Source organism: Saccopteryx bilineata, chromosome 2 (assembly GCF_036850765.1).
Source record: "Saccopteryx bilineata isolate mSacBil1 chromosome 2, mSacBil1_pri_phased_curated, whole genome shotgun sequence".
Classification (NCBI taxonomy): domain Eukaryota; kingdom Metazoa; phylum Chordata; class Mammalia; order Chiroptera; family Emballonuridae; genus Saccopteryx; species Saccopteryx bilineata.
In genome coordinates, this window is record NC_089491.1 from 187,721,911 (window position 1) to 187,743,353 (window position 21,443).

Below are 21,443 nucleotides of genomic sequence, written 5' to 3' on the forward strand. Positions count from 1 at the left end.
AGGAGCGAGCTTTCCTTTCCTAGCAACTGTTACCGGGAGGGGCGTGGCTTCAAAGCGGGGCGAAGTCACGTGGACTACACTTCCCGTGATGCTCTAGGGTGGTCTCCGTAGTGACGCATTCCGTAGGGGGAGGAGGAGTGGAGGCTGCGGCCGCGAGGGGGGGTGTGAGCTGCCTGTATACTGGACTCGCGTTCAGGCTGCTGCTGCCGACGCTGCCGTCGCCGCCGCCATGTTGGCTTAAGGGGCGATGACTGGAGGCGGCCGCGGCGTTTGAGACTGAGAAGTGGAGGAGGAGAGACGACGCTCTGAGAGGAAGCCGTTCCCAGGCCGGGGAGAGGGAGGACCGGCCTCTTCTGGAGAGCGTCCGGGTTCGGCGTCGCGGGAGCTCGCGAGGCCGGGGCGGGGAGGGGGCCGGAGAGGAGCGGAGGCGATGCGCCCCGAGTGCTGCTGCGGCCCGGAGGCGCCCGCGGCCTGAGCCCCAAGGGGCGCTGGGTCCCTGCCTGCCCGATCTCCGCGCCGCCGGCGTGCCGCCCGGCATCGGTCTCGGTTCCCGACGAGTTAAATGCCCTTGAGCGCGGCTTGGGGCGGCCCGGCCCCCGCCACTCGGCGCTCACGCGTCCATGTGTAGCCGCATAGCTCTCCGTGCACCCTCCAGCCGGGGCGTTCTGCACATAATGAGGACCTGACTCGCGCGGGGTGAATCACTGCCGGCCGCCGGAGGAGGAAGACGCACTTAACCCCCTCCCACCGCTCCATGCCCGTGTGTCACTCGGCTCGGTCCACCTGGCGCGGCCGGTCGCGGGGCTGCTGCTGACGACGACGGGCTGCCTCCCTCTGGGACGGCTGCTGGGCTCGCTCCTCTGCGCACAGCCTTGGCCGGGCGCCGCTTAGTCTCCGGAAAGCACACCGCGACCTGATCGGGATCCTTAACGTTGGTTTCTGCGACTTGAAGATTCTCTGCTCCTTTTTTTCTTCTGGGTTGGTTTTTTCCCCCGTGAACATCTGGGTGTATCTTATCAAGAGGCAAGATGTCCAGTAATGTCCCGGCGGATATGGTGAGTGGAGGCTAAGTTACGACACTTTGATTTTATTGTGGTTTCCGATCTTATTTAATCAGAAAGGATGCAGGCGTGGGGCGAGGGTTTGCAGGGGACTGTTGAGAAAGCCACCGTACTAGGAGATTTGGAGAAGTTGGAGGTTCTGGTTTCCTCCTTTTAGAAAGCACTGCTTTTAGTATGGGATTTCTCCTTTGGTTGCGTTTTTTAAATCATTAAAGGCAATGGAGAAGTCGGGAAAGGCAGCGAGGAAGCTTGAAGTGGTGATCTGCTTTGCTAACAACCTCTGAACACTTGTGCCTTAAAGCTTCGGCAAACGTCAGCTGACAGTAGCGGAGCTGAAGACTGTGTCCTTACTATCAGTAGATACCGAGGTCGACAGGAAAACAGAACTTCTGCTCTGTGACACTGACGAGCTCAGGGGTGCATTGGGTACAAACTTGATCTTTGCGGGAACAAGGTCGTATAGCTCTTCAAGAAAAAAGTCCACGAAAATTGGCGCTGAGCTTTTGAAGTGTCTAGGTGAACAAGTATGGCAACAGTAAGATGTTTGGGGATCTTCACAAATCTAGGCCGACCGTTTATTGGGACTTTTAATGAATGATCCAGGACATTTCGTATCAAATATGTGGTAGTATGTATTACATCATTGGACTTTTAAAAAGCTGATCAAACACGTTATTGATCCTTGATCCTTAAATGTTGGGTAATCGAAACAAAAAGTGTTTTTGTTTATTGATGCTTTTCTTTTTGTTTGTAAACGTGAAGGTTGTGAGTTTGTTGACTAACAGTAGTAACCCTGTAGACTTAAAGTGGTGGAGGTGGGTTTGTGTGAGTGTTACACTTTGCAGTCCTAGGGACAAATATAATACAATTAAGAAGATGAATAATGTTCATGGAAGAATTGATGTTAACATATTGAATAGTTACATTTTCTTACGTTGAGTTAATATTATTTGAGTGTTCATGTATTGCCCGCAAAAAATTTCTTTTTGAACTTTGTTGATTACATTTTAAAATGTCAGGTCTTTCTATAGGAGCAAACCTTATTTACAGACTTTAAAATAACTTAAAAAATTAAATGATTCTAAATGACGTGTTTTGACCTTGGTTAAAAGACATCTTGCTTATGTTGGATTTTCCGTTTAATGTGCTATTTAAAAGCGAAGGAACCACAACATTCTGTGGGGCGTCCACGCAGGAACCTTAACACTCTCTTTCCTGAATCTGAAAACTCCTGCATTTCCCTTCCCTCCTGGTGTGCACACAGAATAGTTTCTTGTCCACTTAAGGCGGTACCTGTATATGGTTTCCTCTACCCATCTCTCAAAGTTACCTGGAGACATCTTAGGACTGAGATGGAAAAGACTGTTTCCTGTTAGTTAAGTGTTTGGACTCATCACCTACAGCAAAAATTTGGTCTCTAGAAAGCCACCATTTTATATCAGCTTGCACACTGCAAGATGTGTGCACTGCTCTATCACAGAGTTAGAATGAAATAGATTGGAGTCATTAAAGCAGTGCCACTACTTTCTTTAGGCCCAGTGATGAAGAAAAACTGGAATGTGTGTAGTAGTATCAGTCACAAATTGAAATGATTTATGTAATACTGTTTCCAAGTCAGAAGGTTTGTAAGCTAATATTTGGATCATGGGATTGGGAAGTAGTGGCAAGGTTTTATTAATAGCTGCAATTATAAAATATAACTATTTCTGTTTTAGACCGTATTTTAAGGCCTTAATGATTTTGTGGTGCTTTGAGATCCCTTCATTAAAGGTGATACGCAAGGGCACAGCAGTATTATGTAATAAACATAGAACATTCTGATGATGCTATTTCAGAGTGTCTAGGATACAGCTCAGATAAGATTGTTCTGCGTGTACTTATGTCTTGTTTCTAGCTGTTCAACCTGCTGGAGGTTTTAAGATGTCCCCCTCCTGTATTAAAGCCTTTTAAACTTTTATTTGGTATTTGCATTTTTGTTTAAAAAGTGCCTTTATTTGATATGCTCCTAGAATTCTCAACTTTTTGAGCTATAACATGGTAAGTACTGGTTAGAAGTTGTTGATTAAGTGCTACAATTTTTTTAAACTTTTAATAGCAATAATGACAATTAATTTGCGTTTTTATTCATGATGAAAAGTGACAACAATTTTACCACTCTGAAAAGGCTTGGCCTTCCCATCCCCACCTCTTTCTACTATCTGACATTTCCTTTGCAGTGTAACTCGAAATTGATCAGAATACATACTCATGCAAGTAAGAATACATACATTTTTTGCTGAGTGCAGTAAAATTTTCAAGTTTCTAAGTGGTGAGAGCTAGTATATGAGAATTTCAAATGTTGCATTTTTTTCTATGTTAATGGTGCTTGTCAGCTGTATAGGGAAATCCTACCTATTTGGGAGATGAGGTGGGGCAGTGAAGTTACAATCCATTGTCATGTTTTCATTCGAGATCATTTATTCTTGAGCTACAATAATTGCTAAATCAATTGATATTTTTGCAAAGTCTTATGGCAATGATTATGACTCACTTTAACATAGATTTTTTTCTAGCATCTCTTATTTTGTAAATATAACTCACATTTAAAATTTATTTTTAAACATTCAGTAAATTTTTGTGTTTGCCATAAGGAATCTCTTTTTTTTAATAATCCAAATTTAGCAAGTTGATATTTTGGATGAGCAGTGGCACCTTTAGTGAATAGATTTCCTATACTCTTTAAAAAAGTGATTTGCAGTTAATACTTTTTCAATTAACATTCAGTAAATATGTCCTACATATAATATAAATGTATTTACATAAAATATTGGCTTTTCTTTTGTTAAGATGGACTGAGTTTGAAGTAAAGAGATTTACTACCATTCTAGTGTAGTAACTTGTGAATAAAATCTGAGAATATTTAAACAGAATATTATTATAATATTGTGCATTGTAATTAAATGATTCACTTCCTTCATTTTTCTCTTCCTCAGCCCAAATCATTGGTTATGAAGGGGCAGTATTTATTGTTTATAATTGTAGCATGAATTATATTAATGACTATAGGTTTTCTGAAGGGTAATGTATATGAGTTAGTAATAAGGCCTAAGGCTAGATAGCTTAGATGGTAATTTTATTTTCTGGATTAGGAAAGTTATCAAAAAATAAATTGTATTTATAAAAGTAGTATATAAAACATTTGAGCTACTATTTAGAGCTTTGGACTTAAAATTGTACTTGCTGATAGCTATAAAATTGAAAACCCTACCTAAGACAGAAATTGACATTAATGTGAGAATAATGGCAAAGCAGTTTTGGTATTTGAAACATTTTAGATGATAAAATAGTTAAAAGCCCTGTGTTTTTTTGAACTATTAATGTAGAAATTGTAGCAGTGTAAAAGTTTTTAGTCTGGGGTTAAATGAGTGATAATTTGATTTTTTTCTGTAGTTAATGAATATTTTTATTGTAAAGTTATATCTTCCATTTATGGAAGAATTATTGGAGCCCTCTGGTGGACAGGAAATTACTAAAATGAATTTCCTTTCCAAGTGAACTTTTATTACTTTTCCAAGTACAAGTAAAATGAGAAGTGTAGAGTATACTAAGGGAAAACGTCATGCTTCCAGAAAACAAAATTGTTGACTTTGACAAAATATATTAAGATTTAGTGCCGCAGATTTTCTCTTTGCTTATAGCTCCTTTCAAGTTTTCTTTCTCTTGCTGGCGCTCTTATTTTAAGACTAAGTTGGGAGGTTTTCTGTGTGATGCTAAACTGTCCCACTCTGTACAAAAGTGTGTTCCTTGGTGAGTAACTTATGTGTCTATAACAGACACTTTTTCTAAATTGTTTTACTTGAATGTGTCTTATATTTGGTGTTCTGGATTAGAAGTTTTGTTAAAGCAAATGACAAATGATTTCCTTGCTCTTTTCTAACTCTGCATCCTTCTCTGCTTGTCCCATTCCTGTGAAAATGGTTTTGAGTTCATTCTAGCTCTTAGTGATCTTTCTTTACTGTGAAACATTTTCTGTCAGTATATTCAAGATTATTTTATGATGCCAGATTTATATGGATGTGTCTTATATTTATGTTCTCTTGTACTTTTTAAAACAATAGAATGGAAAAACTGGTTGATTTCTTGACTTATGAACCATTACTCTGTTATGGAAAAAGTAGATATTGTTTCATACTCCTACTAATAATGGTGTTAACTATGAAGTCTGTGATGTCTGCTTTTATTACTACTTTGGATGTGAAAAATATGTGTTTCATATTAAAGCTTGAAGTTATTTAAATTAATGGATAAAGGACTGATGACTCCCCTGGTTTTCATAATTGGAACAGTAAATGTATTCTAGGAGACCAAAGTAGATGCTTCTTAAAAATGCTTTTTAAGATTTCTCTCATTCTTGGGTAAAATAGAAAGTGACTGTAGAATTTATGATAACTGTAATCTCTGGATTGAGAGATTCTGAATCAGTAAATTTTCTGAACACATGAAAGTTGTTTTTTGGAAATATTACAATCTAACAATTTTCAATTACTGTCCTTTGGATCTTAATATGCTATGCATAATTTAACTAGGTGACTTAGAGCCATTATTTGAATATTATTGATTCAGTTCAGTCAGCATTCGTTGAGTACTTCTCAGTATAATGAAGTATCATTTTATAAACTATAAATGTCATAGCCTCAGTGCCTAATATTGTTAGTGAAGCTTTGTGCTCCTTTACTAGTTCAGCAATTTATTAAGTTTGATGAAGAAAGCTGTGATGTGAACATAAAAATACTAGAACTTCTGTGTTGATTTTGTGCTTCAAAATGGGGAAAGAACTGAGCTTTTATATTAATTACGGATTGTCCGTCTTTTTTAGGTCCACATCCAGGTGGTTATGATGACTGTGATTTTCTGAGGAAAGATGTGGGAATTCAGTAATGTAGATAGAGGTCAGCAGCAGCACCTTCAGTTTCTCTTTAAGTTCTTGCAGTTTTTCTCTTTTAGTATGTATACTGCTCACAAAAATTAGAGGATATTTCAAAATGAATATGGAGCAATAAAAACCATTTTTTTCTTTTTTTTATAAATTTTTATTAATGTTAATGGGATGACATTAATAAATTAGGGTACATATATTCAAAGAAAACATGTCTAGGTTATCTTGTCATTAAATTATGTTGCATACCCCTCGCCCAGAGTCAGATTGTCCTCCGTCACCCTCTATCTAGTTTTCTCTGTGCCCCTCCCCCTCCCCCTAACTCTTTCTCTCCCTCCCTCCTGCGCCCTCCCTCCACCCACCCCTGGTAACCACCACACTCTTGTCCATGTCTCTTAGTCTCGTTTTTATGTTCCACCAATGTATGGAATCATGTAGTTCTTGTTTTTTTCTGATTTACTTATTTCACTCCGTATAATGTTATCAAGATCCCACCATTTTGCTGTAAATGATCTGATGTCATCATTTCTTATGGCTGAGTAGTATTCCATAGTGTATATGTGCCACATCTTCTTTATCCAGTCTTCTATGGAAGGGCTTTTTGGTTGTTTCCATGTCTTGGCCACTGTGAACAGTGCTGCAATGAACATGGGGCTACATGTGTCTTTACGTATCAATGTTTCTGAGGAAAAACCATTTTTTTATTAAATAAAAACTCATAAAAGCAAACAAGTCAGAGTTGTTGGATTATGCAAATGAGATGCAAAACCAACTTTTATTTCATTGGTGGAAATGCACCATACAAAAGGCTGAAAGTACTGGAGTATCTACACGTTCCCTGATCCCCTAATTTTTGTGAGCAGTGTAGTTACCTTTAAAAATGCTTTTTAAAAGAATGTATGATACTTTGTATGGAGATGAGGAACAGAGGTTCACTGTCAAAAGTATTTAAAAGAGCTGTAGAACTCAAAGCTGAATTACACATTTTTATTTTATTAAAGATGAATATTCTAGAAGCTGATTTTCCCCCCATGATGACAAAAAGCTATCAGTAGTATGCTACCTAGCAGATATTTTTGAGAAATCAAATACTAAGTTGTTTCTTCAAGGCAAAATTGACATTTTAACCAATAAATGAGAAAATACCAGCTTTTCAGAAGAAACTAATGTTATGGAGAGAACATTTTGAAAACATGTTTAGATAGTTCTAGTGTGTTGAAAGATCTTTATAGAGAATTTTGTTGGATTTTGGACTTTCGATCCCCCACCCCCTTTTTTAAAAAATAAAAAACAATACATTTTGCTTAGTTTGCAAAAATATCTGACATTAGGTAAAATAAAATTTTAATAGCATTGACATTAGGTAACTGACTTTTAGTAAAAGCTTGTGTATATTTGGTATTAGACTAGAAAAATGATGTGACTTAGTAAACTACTAAATGACATTCTTTTATAGGGATCAATGCATCTCTGTGAGCTAAGTTTTTCAGTTATGACTATGACAGCTCTTAAAACCAAGTGTCGGCCCTGGCTGGTTGGCTCAGTGGTAGAGCATCAGCCTGGTGTGCAGGGGTCCCGGGTTCGATTCTGGCCAGGGCACACAGGAGAAGCGCCCATCTGCTTCTCCACCCCTCCCCCTCTCCTTCTTCTCTGTCTCTCTCTACCCCTTCCGCAGCCAAGGCTCCATTGGAGCAAAGATGGCCCAGGCACTGAGGATGGCTCCTTGGCCTCTGCCCCAGGCACTAGAGTGGCTCTGGTCGCAAAGCGAGGCCCCCGGAGGGGCAGAGCATCGCCCCCCTGGTGGGCAGAGCTTCGCCCCCTGGTGGGCGTGCCGGGTGGATCCCGGTCAGGCGCATGCGGGAGTCTGTCTGACTGTCTCTCCCCGTTTCCAGCTTCAGAAAAATACAAAAAAAAAAAAAATCTATTTAAAACAAACAAACAAAAAAAACCAAGTGTCAAACTACACAACTTCAGAAATAGGGAAACCAAGATTTGAAAACACAGTGAGGTATATTCAAGAACAGTGCTCTCCTTTAATATAGTAATAGTATTTTTAGTGATTGCAAGATTAAAACAAATTAATATTTTAAGTAGTTAATATACATGACATACATAAATGTATGACTTATAAGTGAATATGCATATATTGGACGTATGGGCTCAAGTATTTTATAGTTGGGATTTTCAGTCAAAAAAATTAGAATACATTGCATAAGATAATAGCAAGATTTCTGAGCATTTTAAGTCCTTATGTTTGATCAAGTTTTTCTGTCTGCCTTGTTGAGCAGTTACATTTTTCTGTGTCAGTGTGCCTACCTGCCCCTTTCTAACTGTTTACAGATGCTGATTCTTATTTGCTCTAGATTTGGAAACCAGACTTTCAAAGTTTACTAGAATAAAGTGTGTTAAATATGGGCAAATGGTGTCCAAATAGGATATTCAGGAGCTGCCCTATGGTAAAGTGTATGATCTTTATTTCATGAACTTGGTCATATCTCTTTTGGTTGCTTAGATTTCTCTTTACTTGAGGGGCTTATTTTCTGTGTTTACCATGGTTTGCAGAGATGTAGATTCTTATAGTGAAGAACTGTGTAGACGATTTAAAAAAATAAAATTACATACCTGTATATAGCTTTATTTTGAGCTCATAGAGGAGAAAAGCTAATAATTGTTTTGTATTTGCTATTTACCGGCAGATGCTTGGCATTTTACATGATAGCATTTTATCTAATTCTCACAGTGATCCTGTATAAATACAGTTGGTATATAGATAAAACTGCTGCTGCCACCAGGTGAAGACCACCAAGAATGTATCTGTAGTGGAACAAGTTAGGTTTGTTGTTTTGCTGCAGCAAGGATGATCACATGCCTGAGGAACCCTGCTTAGTCTCAGGAAGAGGGAATGAAGAAGTTTTTGAAACATTTGGGCAGTGCAAGATGATTCTAATGAGAGACCAGGGTAAGTGGAGACTAGCTCTGGATGGATTGCTAAAACACACATGAAGTGGAGTGAGGTTAGTGATTGGATGTCTTAGCCATCCTTGTTTTAGAGGCAGGAGAGACATGAAGGGGGCCAAGGAAGATCTTTAGTCATTTTGAAGCTATAGCATGGCCCTGGAAGAAATTGTTATCTGAGGGTCTTCTGTTGGCCTTGTCTGTGTCTTTTAGACATCCGCAGCAGAGATGATTTTTACTTTTCACAGCCTAGGTTCAGAGAGGATAAGGAGGTTCTTTGAGGTTATTATGTAGCTAGTAAATGTAGCGCCAGGATAGGAATTTGAATCTGATAGCAATAGTGATAAACGTATTAAGCCCTTAACCTCTGCCATCCCTGAGCAATCTTTGCTGAATCCCTCAGGCACACTTTCCTAAGCAGAATACCACAGTTTCCTTCCCAAGACCTTGTTCTACTCAGTCACTGCTGACTGCTCTGAGCTAGCATGGTTCAGTAGAAATGACACTTATTTATATATGTTTGCAAAATACTATATATACTCTCTGGATTGAAATGCCTTTAATGAAGGTGGATTGTCTTATTGATAAAATTAAAGGGAGTTTTCTTTATAGTCTTTGGAACTTTGAGTTCTCTTTTGTATCTCATATATAAAATTTTGAATGCAGAAACTATATTGCTTTATATATGTAAACAGACTGATTTGTAACAGTTTAGTGCTTTCAGGGTATTTTGTCTTTGTCTTCATACTATAACTGCTTTTGTATGATGCAGATGTTCTATTTTATGATCTAAATAAAGTACATACGTGGGCAATTTTCTATGAGTAGATTTTGAGAAGAAAATGTTCTTTCTGCTAAATAAAATTGTCCAAATTAGGCATTATATCTTCTGTTTGTGAACTTCAATTAAGATGGCATTCATTGTGTGTAGACAAAATGTTCTTTCCTGATACATGTTTAATTTTCTTTACTTTCAAATAAAATTAGTGTCTTTGTCTTAGAAATATTTCTGCTTTTTGTATCCTGCTTTTTTCAGTTAGTCATATATCATGAACAAATACCATACAGATCAGTAAGTATCCTTGAATTTCTGGGTAAACCTCACTTCACTATGCATTATCCTCTCTCCGCTAGATTTATTTCATTTACAACGTTTGCAATTTTGTTCATGAACAAGATTGACTAGTAATTTTAATTTCTTGTAAAGTCTTTAACAGATTTAGACATCAGGGTTATGCTGACTTCATAAGGTAAGCTGGAAAATGTTTTTTAGTCTCGGGAAGAGTTTGTGAAGATTGATTTTATTTCATCTGTATTTGTGTTTGGAAGAATTCTGGAGTGAAGTCATCTGGTGGAGTTTTCTTGGGGATTATTGATTCTATTTCTTTAATACATATAGGACTGCTCACATTTTCTATTATTTGTCAGTTTGGACAAATTTTGATTTTCAAGGGATTTGTCCATTTTATCTAAATTTTCAATCTATTCGGCTTAAAATTTTTCACAATATTTTTTTTACTATCTTTTTGATGTTTGTAATGGTATGGTATCTGCTTTGTAAAATCTGTTTATTGGTAATTTGTGTTTTCTCTTTATTTCAATCAGGTTTTTTGTTGTTGTTTTAATTTTTTATTTTTCTTAAGTGAGAGGTGGGAAGGCAGAGAGACAGACTCCCACATGTGCTCAGACATGGATCTACCCAGCAAGCTCCCTATGGGGTGATGCTCTGCCCATCTGGAGCCTCTGCTCTATTGCTTGGCAACCAACCTATTTTTAGCACCTGAGGCAGGCCATGGAATCAGCCTCAGCGCCTGAGGCCAACTTGCTCCAACCGAGCCATGACTATGGAACGGGATGAGAGAGAGAAGGGAAAAGTGGAGGAATGGAGAAGCAGCTGGTCACTTCTCCTGGGTGCCCTGACCAGGAATTGAGCCCAGGACATCCATGTACTGGGCCAGTGCTCTACTGCTGAGCCAACCAGCCAGGACCTGGATCAGTTTTTTTAAAAGCCAACTCTGAGATACAAATTGTTTTGCTTTTCTGTTCCGTTCTGCTTTTACTTTTATTTCTTTCTGTTTTTTTTGTTTTGTTTTTTTTTATAATTTGGTGTTATTTTTCAAGTCATGAGATGGGTACTCAGATCATTAATGATCAGTCTTCTTTTTTCAAGTATGCATTTAAGTCTATGAAATGTCCCTATAAATGCAATGTTAGCTGGATCTTACAAGTCTGATATATTATTTTTCACTTAATTTAAAATATTTTTAAAATTCCATTGTGGTTTCTTATTTGATCCATGGGTTATTTAGAATAGTATATTGTATAATACCTAAGCATTTGGGGATTCTTTTTCTTTTAGCTATATTTTTGTTGTTGATATCCAGTTTAATGCTACTGTGGTCTTAGGATCATTCTTTCCATGAGTCCAATTGTGAGTCCTTTATTAACACTTGCTTTATAGTTAATTTTAGAAAATTGAGTGTGGTGTGCTTAATATAATTTAGATCAAGTTTATTAATCATGTTCAGAATCTGTTGCTACTGACTTTCTGGTTTTTTTAATCACTGAGTTGAGAGAAGTGTGTTAAAATTTCCAACTGTATGAGGATTTGTCTCTATGTTCTTTTAGTTCTCAAATTTTGCCTTAAAATTTGAGACTGAGTGGCTGCAAATAAGTTTATGATTGTTGTACAGCATCTCTTAATTACATCATTTTTCTTGTGCTTGATTTAACCTTCTGTTATTTTGTATAGTAACACGCTGTACAGGCTTGTGGCCTAGGAGTAGTAGTAGGCTATACCAGTGGTCCCCAACCCCCGGGCCACGCGGTCCGTGGGCCATTTGGTACCAGTCCGCAGAGAAAGAATAAATAACTTACATTATTTCCGTTTTATTTATACTTAAGTTTGAACGATGTTTTATTTTTTAAAAATGACCAGATTCCCTGTTACATCTAAGACTCACTCTTGACGCTTGTCTCGTAAGTTCGACAATTATATTAAAAAATATCACAGTTTTTACGCCAGTCGCATAATTTTATTTTGTGCATTTATCCATCCCACCCTAAAGGCCGGTCTGTGAAAATATTTTCTGACATTAAACCGGTCCGTGGCCCAAAAAAGGTTGGGGACCACTGGGCTATACTATATGACCTAGGTGTGCAAGTAGGCTGTACCATTCAGGTTTGTGTAAGTACACTCTTTGATGTTCACACAGCGTGAAATCACATAACAACACATTTCTCAGAATTTATCCTGTGGTTAATTGGCACCTGGCTGTATTGTGTACTTATGTGTGGCTTTTATTGTAATTCTTCATGGAGTTTGTAAAAAATCTTGAGTCTATGGTTTGTTACCTTTTGTCACTTTGGGAATTTTCTTAGCTGGTATTCTTTAAATATTATTTCTCTCCTTGCTTTCTGAGACTACAGTTACATGTATGTTAGATCATTTGTTTCTATTTCTCCCCCTTCTCTGTATCAGTTGGATATTTTTCACTGATTATCCTCAAGTTCATGTCTTTACTTTTAAAAAAAAAGATTTTATTAATTTTAGAGAGAGGATAGAGAGAGAAATGTAGGGGAAGGAGCAAGACTCATAGTAGTTGCTTCTTATATGTGCCTTGACCAGGCAAGCCCAGGATTTTGAACTGGCAACCTCAGCACTCCAGGTTGAGATTTTATCCACTGTGCCACCACAGGTCAGGCAAATGAAGTACAGTTTTTTAAGAGTTAGTTTGTTTGTTTGTTTATTTATTTGTTTATTTATTTATTTTGGAGGGAGAGACAGAAGGGCAGAGGATCAGGAAGCACCAACTCCCATATGTGCCTTGACCAGGCAAGCCCAGAGTCTTTAACTGCGACCTCAGCATTCCAGGTCGATGCTCTGTCCACTGCGCCATCACAGGTCAGGCTGTCTTTACTGTTTAATATCCAGGTATAACTAATTATAGAGTTCTTAATTTTTCAGTCCTAAAATTTACACAGATTCAAGTTCTCACAATGTTTTTATTTTGTTGGTTGTATCAATCACTGTTGTGATATTTCTGTCTAATGACTCTAATACCTAGATCACCCATGAGCCTCTTTCTTTTGCCTGATTTTTGATCATTTGTTCCTCTTTTGTAGAATGCCTGCTAACGTTTTATTAACATTGTGATGAAAACTTATCGAGAGGACCAGAATGATGTTTTCTTTCTCCAGATAGGATTTAATATTCTCTAGCAGGCAATTTGAAAAAGATGGATCAATGATTCATCAATGAATGATATGACGTGAGGCAGAATTCAGGGCAGTCAAGAAATTCAGATAGCCTCACTCCTGGTGCATTAACACTTTTGAGGTTTCACTTGAAAGTTTGGAGTATTTACTAAGATGTGTCTTTTCTGGCAAGCCCTGAATTCTAATTATTGTGAAGCTGGTGAAAGCTCTGCTTAGCTTTTTTGCTTCCTTGTAGCATCTTCTCACTAGATTTTCCTGTCCGTATTTCCTATTGTTTATGATTCAACACATTCCTTCTGGGAGGACAAAAACTGAGCAGAATGTGGGACTCATTCTTCTGTCTGGGAACCTCAATTCCTGGCTACTGTGGTCGTACAGAATTTCAGTTTTTGTCTTCCCAGCCCAGTAAGACTGATACCTGGGCCGGATACAGCTTTCTGCTTGGCTTTGTAACCTGTACTGGTAACAATGGGGAACAAAATTTTTGTTGCATCCACAAAAACAATTGTTCTTACCTAATTCGAGTGTGCTGATCTCAAATCTGACATTAGTTTTTCTCTGTAAGTTACAGATTTTTGCAATTCAAGATTTTAGGTTTTCATCTTATTGTAAAATTTTCAACATTTAGTTTAACATAATGAAGTAGAATGTCTCTTCTTGGGCATCATCTTTGTGAAAATATAATTTATATAATGCAGTAAATACAATAATACACTAAATGATATGATTGCATCAGAATTTGTCTACAATTTCAAAATAGAACATATTATAAAACACTTATTTTAATCATAAAATTTTTGCAAAACTCATTTAAATTCTATTCAGGCAAAAATTTGCATTTGTAGCTCTTGCGTTTGTGTACTTGTCGAGGACAATCTCGTTTGATGCTCCAGCAGTAGTCTGCTCATCACTAACAGCTCCAAAATTTTCAGGAAACTTATCAAGGTGAGTGTTCAGGAAGTGAATCTTAATGCTCATGTTACATCCAATGTTACAGAAAGCCAACAGCATCCTTTGAACCAGAAGTTCATAGTTTCCTGCTTTTTTATTGCCAAGGAAGTTCTTTGTAACTGCCACAAAAGACTGCCATGCTGCTTTCTCCTCCTTATTCATCTTCCTGGCAAATTCTTCATCATGTATGAGGGTTCGAATTTGAGGTCCATCGAATACACCTGCTTTTATCTTCTCAAAAGACAAGGCAGGAAAAGCAGAAATAATATATATTTTGAAAGCATTCACTTTCTCTGTTCAAAGCCTGAGCAAATTGCTTCACTAAGCCAAGTTTAATGTGAAGTGGGGAAAAAATGATCGTGTCTCGATTAACTACAGGTTCATTCACAATATTTTGCATCCCTACTTCCAGAGCTTCACGTTTCGGCCACTCCTTCTGTGTCCAGTGTTTCTCTTGAGCTCAGCTGTCCCACAAACACAGAAAGCAAGGATACTTCGTGAAACCTCTCTGTTGTACTAGCAGGAAATTTACCATTTTAAGATCCACGCAAGTGATCCAGTTATGCTCCTCATACTTCAGAAAGTCGAGGACAGTTGTTTTTTTTTATTGCTTTTTTTTTTTTTTCCTGAAGCTGGAAACGGGGAGAGACAGTCAGACAGACTCCCGCATGCGCCCGACCGGGATCCACCCGGCACGCCCACCAGGGGCGATGTTCTGCCCACCAGGGGGCGATGCTCTGCCCCTCCAGGGCGTCGCTCTGCCGCAACCAGAGCCACTCTAGCGCCTGGAGCAGAGGCCAAGGAGCCATCCCCAGCGCCCGGGCCATCTTTGCTCCAGTGGAGCCTTGGCTGCGGGAGGGGAAGAGAGAGACAGAGAGGAAGGAGGGGGTGGGGGTGGAGAAGCAAATGGGCGCCTCTCCTATGTGCCCTGGCCGGGAATCGAACCCGGTCCCCGCACGCCAGGCCGACGCTCTACCGCTGAGCCAACCGGCCAGGGCCGAGGACAGTTTTTATGTCATTATAATCTTCTCACGGATGAGTTGAATAACCAATTGGAACCACTGCATAAACATTACCGTTGTGTAGGAGAACACATTTCAGGCTCTGTTAGAGCTGTCAAGAATTAGCCACCATTCTATTGGACTGTTAGTGGTAACACCTAGCTGGCTGAGAAGACTACTGATATCCTGACAGTAAAGAAAGTGTTTGTCTTTGGAAAAAAAGTCCACAAAAATTTGTTCACATTTCCTGAAATGGGATACTTCAGCTGACCGGTGAAGTACATTCTTTTCTTGAAGCCTGGAGGCTAATAACTCAGCTGCTTTCTTTGATAAGCCCAAATTTCTTACTAAGTCATTCAATTTGGGTTGGCTAAACTGCTGAGGGGTTAATGACTGCTTGGCATCAGAAGACGACCATTCAGATTCTATTAATTTTTACATTTAAAAACAACTACCATTATGTAAAAGTGATGTTTGTAAAACATTAATTGCCTTGTGGTTATGTTCAATCCAAGAGTCATTGCCCTTTAACTCCAATTTAAAAACCAATGCATGCAGCCTGACCAGGCGGTGGCACAGTGGATATAGCGTTGAACTGGGATGCGGAAGACCCAGGTTCAAGACCCTGAGGTCGCCAGCTTGAGCGCAGGCTCATCTGGTTTGAGCAAAGCTCACTGACTTGGCCCCAAGGTCACTGGCTTGAGCAAGGGATTACTCAGTCTGCTGAAGGCCCACGGTTAAGGCACATATGATAAAGCAATCAATGAACAACTAAGGTGTCGCAACGAAAAACTGATCATTGATGCTTCTCATCTCTTTTTCCTGCCTGTCTGTTCCTATCTGTCCCTCTCTCTGACTCCGTCTCTGTAAATAATTTAAAAATAAATAAATAAATAAAAACCAATGCATGCCAGTATTTGTAACAAAAAGAAATTAAAATTGCATAAAAACTAGAGCATGCACCAAAAACAGATTTCAGATTTGGAATCAGTGATGCAGAAATATAGAGAAACAGTTCTAAAACCTTATGCAACAGAAAATGAAAAGAAATTGGCAGATATTTCAGGGGGCAAAAGTGGGGATCTTCTCAATGTTTTCTTCTCTAGGGACTCTTGACTCCTAATCTTATGGCTTTGTTGGTTGCTGTCACCAGCTTTCAATTAACTGGTATTTTTGTTGTTGTTTTTGTATTTTATCTCACTTTTATAGTTTTCAGTGGGAAATTTGGTCTGATATCGCTGTTCCCCCATAGCTTGACCTAATTGCTCTTTCTTTTTGAATAGCTGAAGTTAATTACTTAACCACGGCACCGTCAGCCAAGCTTTTTCTTAGGTCAGACATCTAGGAGTCATCCTTGATTCCTTCCTTTCCTTTATCCCCCAAATCCAGTCCACTTGAAAATGTACCTGGACTCCATCACTTTTTCTTATTTCCATACCCTATTGCAATGCAGCACCATTTTTCTCTCCTGAACTACTGCATTGGTCTTAAGAACTAATTCTTCCACTTCCATTCACATCTTCTGTAATACATTTTCCTGAAATAGCTGAGTGATCTTTATGAGACATGAATTGAATTATCTTTCCCTCTGAAAACCAGGAAACTTCAGCAGGTTTCTATTGAAGAATAAATTCTGATGGCATAAGATCACAGTTTTTTACCGTGGCCCTGCTGAGTCCTGCATCATCTCTGGCTCCTATCTGTCTCTGTGATCTTACCTCATTGGCTAACTAGGTTTCCATTATACTGGGTTCCTCTCAGGTCCTCTCACAAGTCATAAGCTCTTCACATAGCTGGATTGAGCCTTTGCTTGTATCATCAGTTCTTTTGCCTAAAACATCCCAGAATATTTCTTGTGTGTATTTTGGTCCGTGTGTTTTTTACATTTAGGTCTAGGACCCATTTTGAGTTAATTTTTGTTAAACTTCTGTACCCTCATTTTCTCACTCCCTTGGTTTCTGTCTCAGGACCTTAGCACTGGCTTCCCCCATAGCACTTAGCATTACATAGTCTACACATAGCATTACATAGTCTACACTTTGTAATGCACTTGTTTGTCCTTCCAATAGCCATAGATTCTGAGAGGAGTTTGTTTTCATTTGCCACTATAACCAGTACCTGGAATGTAGTATGTTCTTCATAAATATACTGCTCACAAAAATTAGGGGATATATTATATCTTCATATTCCTTTTGAAATATCCCCTAATTTTTGTGATCAGTATATTTGTGGATTAAAGGAGTAGATGACTATGATGGACACTATGCCAAGCTTATTACTTAAAATAGATTGAATCCTCAAAAAAAAAAAAACAACTTCAAAACAAGCCTATCAGGTAGGTAGGTGCTAGTGTTAGCTGCATTTTAATGAAGAAAATAGAATTGATCTTGTTTGGGAATTTTCCTGATGCCAGCTTTTTTGTATTTTTGGATTTTTTTACTTTTCTAACTTTTTAGCCATTCATTAACTTCCTTATGTCATTTCCTTTTTACTATATCTTAGAGCTAATGGCTATGATTATACTAATATTGCAGTATTTCAATTTTAGCTTCTTGCCTTTAACATTTAATAATAGCCAAAATGTCACAAAAGAAATTAGAAGGTTGTAATGAGAATTGAGAAAATGTTAATACTTGAAGTGGTAGATTTGTGGTGTGTCTATCTGATATTGTGAATGATTTTACAAGCTGTAAAATTGGTGACTAATAGACTTACAATTAAATATATATATTTGAATATTTGTATATATAAAATACATTTTTTTAATATTCAGTGTGAGGAGGGGAGGCAGAGATAGACTCCTTTATGTGCCCCAACCAGGATCCACCTGGCAAGCTTACTAGGGGGTGATGCTCTGCCCGTCTGGGGCGTTGCTCCATTGCTCAGCACCTGAGCTCTTCTTAGCACCTGGGGTGGAGGCCATGAGCCATCCTCAGTGCCTGAGGCCAATTCCAATGAGCCATGGCTTCAGGGAAGAGGAGGGGAGAGCAAGGAGGAGAGAAAGAGAGAGAGAGAGAGAAGCAAGAGGGGGAGAGATGGAGAAGCAGATGGATGCTTCTCCTGTGTGCCCTGACTGGGAAACAGTCCCAGGATATCCACACACCAGGCCAACGCTCTACCACTGAGTGAACTGGCCAGGGTCCAAAATACATATTTGAAGAAATTTTTTTTTAGGCTTTTATATTTAAAGGACTATTTAGATACAGAGACTTTTAATTTTGGCACTCAATAGAATTTTCATGTTAGATATTTCATATCCATAGTCTACATGTAATCTGCTCTTTTTATTTTATTGCATTATTCATTCATTCAAACCAGCAAGTGTTTGTTGAACACATGCTATATGTCAGACACTTTTTTAGGCTCTGGTGTACAGTGGTGAGTGAAACTCAACAAACTACATAAGTAAAATATATAGTATGTTAGATGGTTCTTAAGTACTACAGATGAAAGTAAAGTGGAAAAGGGTTGAAGAGTGCTAAGACAATATACCTGTGTTGTTTCAATTTTAAATATGTAGTATGTTCGGGGAGAGCTCATGGAGATGTTGATGTTTGTACAGAGGTCTGAAGGAGGTGGGAGCAAGCCCTCCAGACATCTTGGGGAATCCCCCTCAGGCCTTGTCTGATTATTTTGTTCCTTTCAGTTTCTCTCTGTTTCTTCTGCCAAGCCTTCCCCTAGATCAGGGGTCCCAAACTACGGCCCGCGGGCCGCATGCGGCCCCCTGAGGCCATTTATCCGCCCCCTCCACACTTCCGGAAGGGGCACCTCTTTCATTGGTGGTCAGTGAGAGGAGCATAGTTCCCATTGAAATACGGGTCAGTTTGTTGATTTAAATTTACTTGTTCTTTATTTTAAATGTTGTATTCCCGTTTTGTTTTTTTACTTTAAAATAAGATAAGTGCATTGTGCACAGGGATTTGTTCATAGTTTTTTTTATAGTCCGGTCCTCCAATGGTCTGAGGGACAGTGAACTGGCCTCCTGTGTAAAAAGTTTAGGGACCCCTGCCCTAGATCTTTGTGTTTCTTGTGGTTTTTGTTTTCTGTCCTTCTCTGTGATCAAAGTGAACATTATCTTCCTCAGTAGTTTGTGCAACATAAATTTATTGAATGTCAACGTGCCAAATAGATTCTGTCAGCAGTTAGTGCCAATTTTCTCTTATGTCTCTCAAATCAATGTTTCTTCTTTACCTTCAACAAGGTCTTCTTCCACATATGTTCCCCTTTATTTATACACCACTGTCTGACTTCACCCTTTTCTTGGGTTTGTCTTTTGAACACAAAAACCTTATCCTTTAACTATTTTCCTATAACAGAGGCCAGTCCAGGCCAAGAGCTTAGGTGGTGTTAAGGCTCTTAGCAGTTGGGCTGAGATCCAGCCTCATCCTCTGCTGTTGCCTCCTTGTATGTCCCCTGTGTTTGAGTTGTAATGAATCCTCTGCTTGCACACAAATCTTTCCATTCACTTTTATGCTTACCTTTTTCATCCTGGCTTCTTAATTCTCTCTTTCTGCTTAGAATGTACTTCTCTGCCTTCTTGCTCCATTGGCATGTGAGATGTGTTCCGTTGCAGCATTAATTCCTTGGTCATGCCTTCACACTTCTTGTCAGGCCCTAGGCCACTGTCGGTGTAGCAGCACATGCTGGGAGCTCCTGACCAAGTGACAGTTGAGGCAAAGCTGTCTCCCAGAATGGACCAAGGGAAAATAGCCAGCGTAGCAGAACAGCTTTGTTATTTGTTTTGTTTTTTCTTTTCTCCCCCCCACCCCCAGCCCCCAAGAGTTGCCAGCAGTATAAAGCATTAAGTCCAGAGGGACGGAGCTAACTTAAATCCTGTTTAGGTCTTGGCATCTCTGGTTCTGTCAGCCCAGACATTTATGGGTAGTGGTGAGTCTCAGCAATACTTGCCATACCATTTTAACACCTGGTGAACAAGGCCAAATCCACAGAAAAAGCTAGGGAAAGGATTGGAATCCTAGCTAATCAGTCTGGAATTCAGAGCTGGGCCCCTTAATCAGTGACTCTCATAAATGTTATTATCTGTACTCTAGGACTGATTTGTAAATATTTTTATGTTTCCTACACTAGATAGGTATATGCTCTTTGAGGGCAGAGAGAAGCTTTTTTTCACTCATCATTCTATAGCCCTGTGCCTAGCATATTGCCGACACCGAGAGAATACTCAGTGAAGGTTGAAGCAGCACTGCAGCTTTGTCTGATAGAGCTTTCTGCAGTGATCGAAATGTTCTTTGTCTCTGCTGTCTGATAAGGTACCCGTGCCTATTGAGCACTCAGAGTGGCTATTTTGACTGAGGAGCTGAGATTTTTGGTTTATTTTAATTAATTTAAGTGGAAACAGCTACATGTGGCTAATGACTACAGTATTGTACAGTGCAGTTACACAGTTTACATAGCTCTCTCAGTGGACTAAAGAGATCTGAATTTTTTTTGGTGGGGAAGGGGGGTTTGTTTCCCAAATGGGCCTGGATTACTAAGCTTTAAGTTTAAGTTGTGATTTTTTTGTTGTTGTTCTTATAATATCAGCATCCAACTTTTGCTATTATTATTATATATATTGTCATCAGCCTTTTTTTTTTTTTTACTTTTCAGCTCTTATATGACATGGAAAGATGAAATCAAGTTTATAGAATTCTCTTAAAAAATAGTCTAAGAACCTGAGAGTCTTAGACTCTCTTTAACCACGTCTTAGACTCTCTTTAACCACATCTTTGACTTCTCTTTAACCACAGTAGGAATGTGAAATTAGCCTGACCGGTGGGGGCACAGTGGATAGAGTTGACCTAGGATGTCGAGGTCCCAGGTTCGAAACCCCTAGGACGCAGGTTCACTAGCTTGAGTGAAGGGTTGCTAGCTTGAACAGGGGATCATCAACATGATCCCAAGGTTGCTGGCTTGAGCCCAAGGTCACTGGCTTGAGCAAGGGGTCACTGGCTCAGCTTGAGCCCCTCCCCCAGTCAAGGCACGAATGAGAAGCAATCAGTGAACAGCTCAAGTGATTCGACTACCAGTAAATGCTTCCCATCTCTGTCTTTTCCTCTGGTGTCTCTCTCTCTCTCTCTCTCTCTCTCTCTCTCTCTCTCACACACACACACACACACACACACACACGTGAAATTAGCCCCCAGGAAAGAAGAAAGGGCTAAAAATATAAATTAGTGTGGGCAGTTGAAGAAAAAAGACCAATACTGTATGAGATTACATGAATTCACCAAGAGAGGGGACAGCCTAAAAGTATAATGCCTCTATTTAGAGATAGAATTTTTAAAGTGACAAAAGGAGCAGAGTTACAGGACAAGTTAAAAAAAAAATAGTTTGATTATC

The 21,443-nt window shown here is 39.1% G+C and overlaps 1 protein-coding gene across 1 annotated transcript in view; it reads left to right on the plus strand.

The window, feature by feature from the left end:
* The first annotated feature begins 915 nt into the window (after positions 1-915).
* The window catches only part of UBL3 (ubiquitin like 3), a 75,026-nt gene continuing 54,498 nt past the window's right edge, over positions 916-21,443 (plus strand). Inside the window, exon 1 of the mRNA XM_066258925.1 lies at positions 916-1,055. Coding sequence (XP_066115022.1) covers positions 1,029-1,055 — 27 coding nt within the window. The 5' untranslated portion in view covers positions 916-1,028. The remainder of the gene's footprint in view (positions 1,056-21,443) is intronic.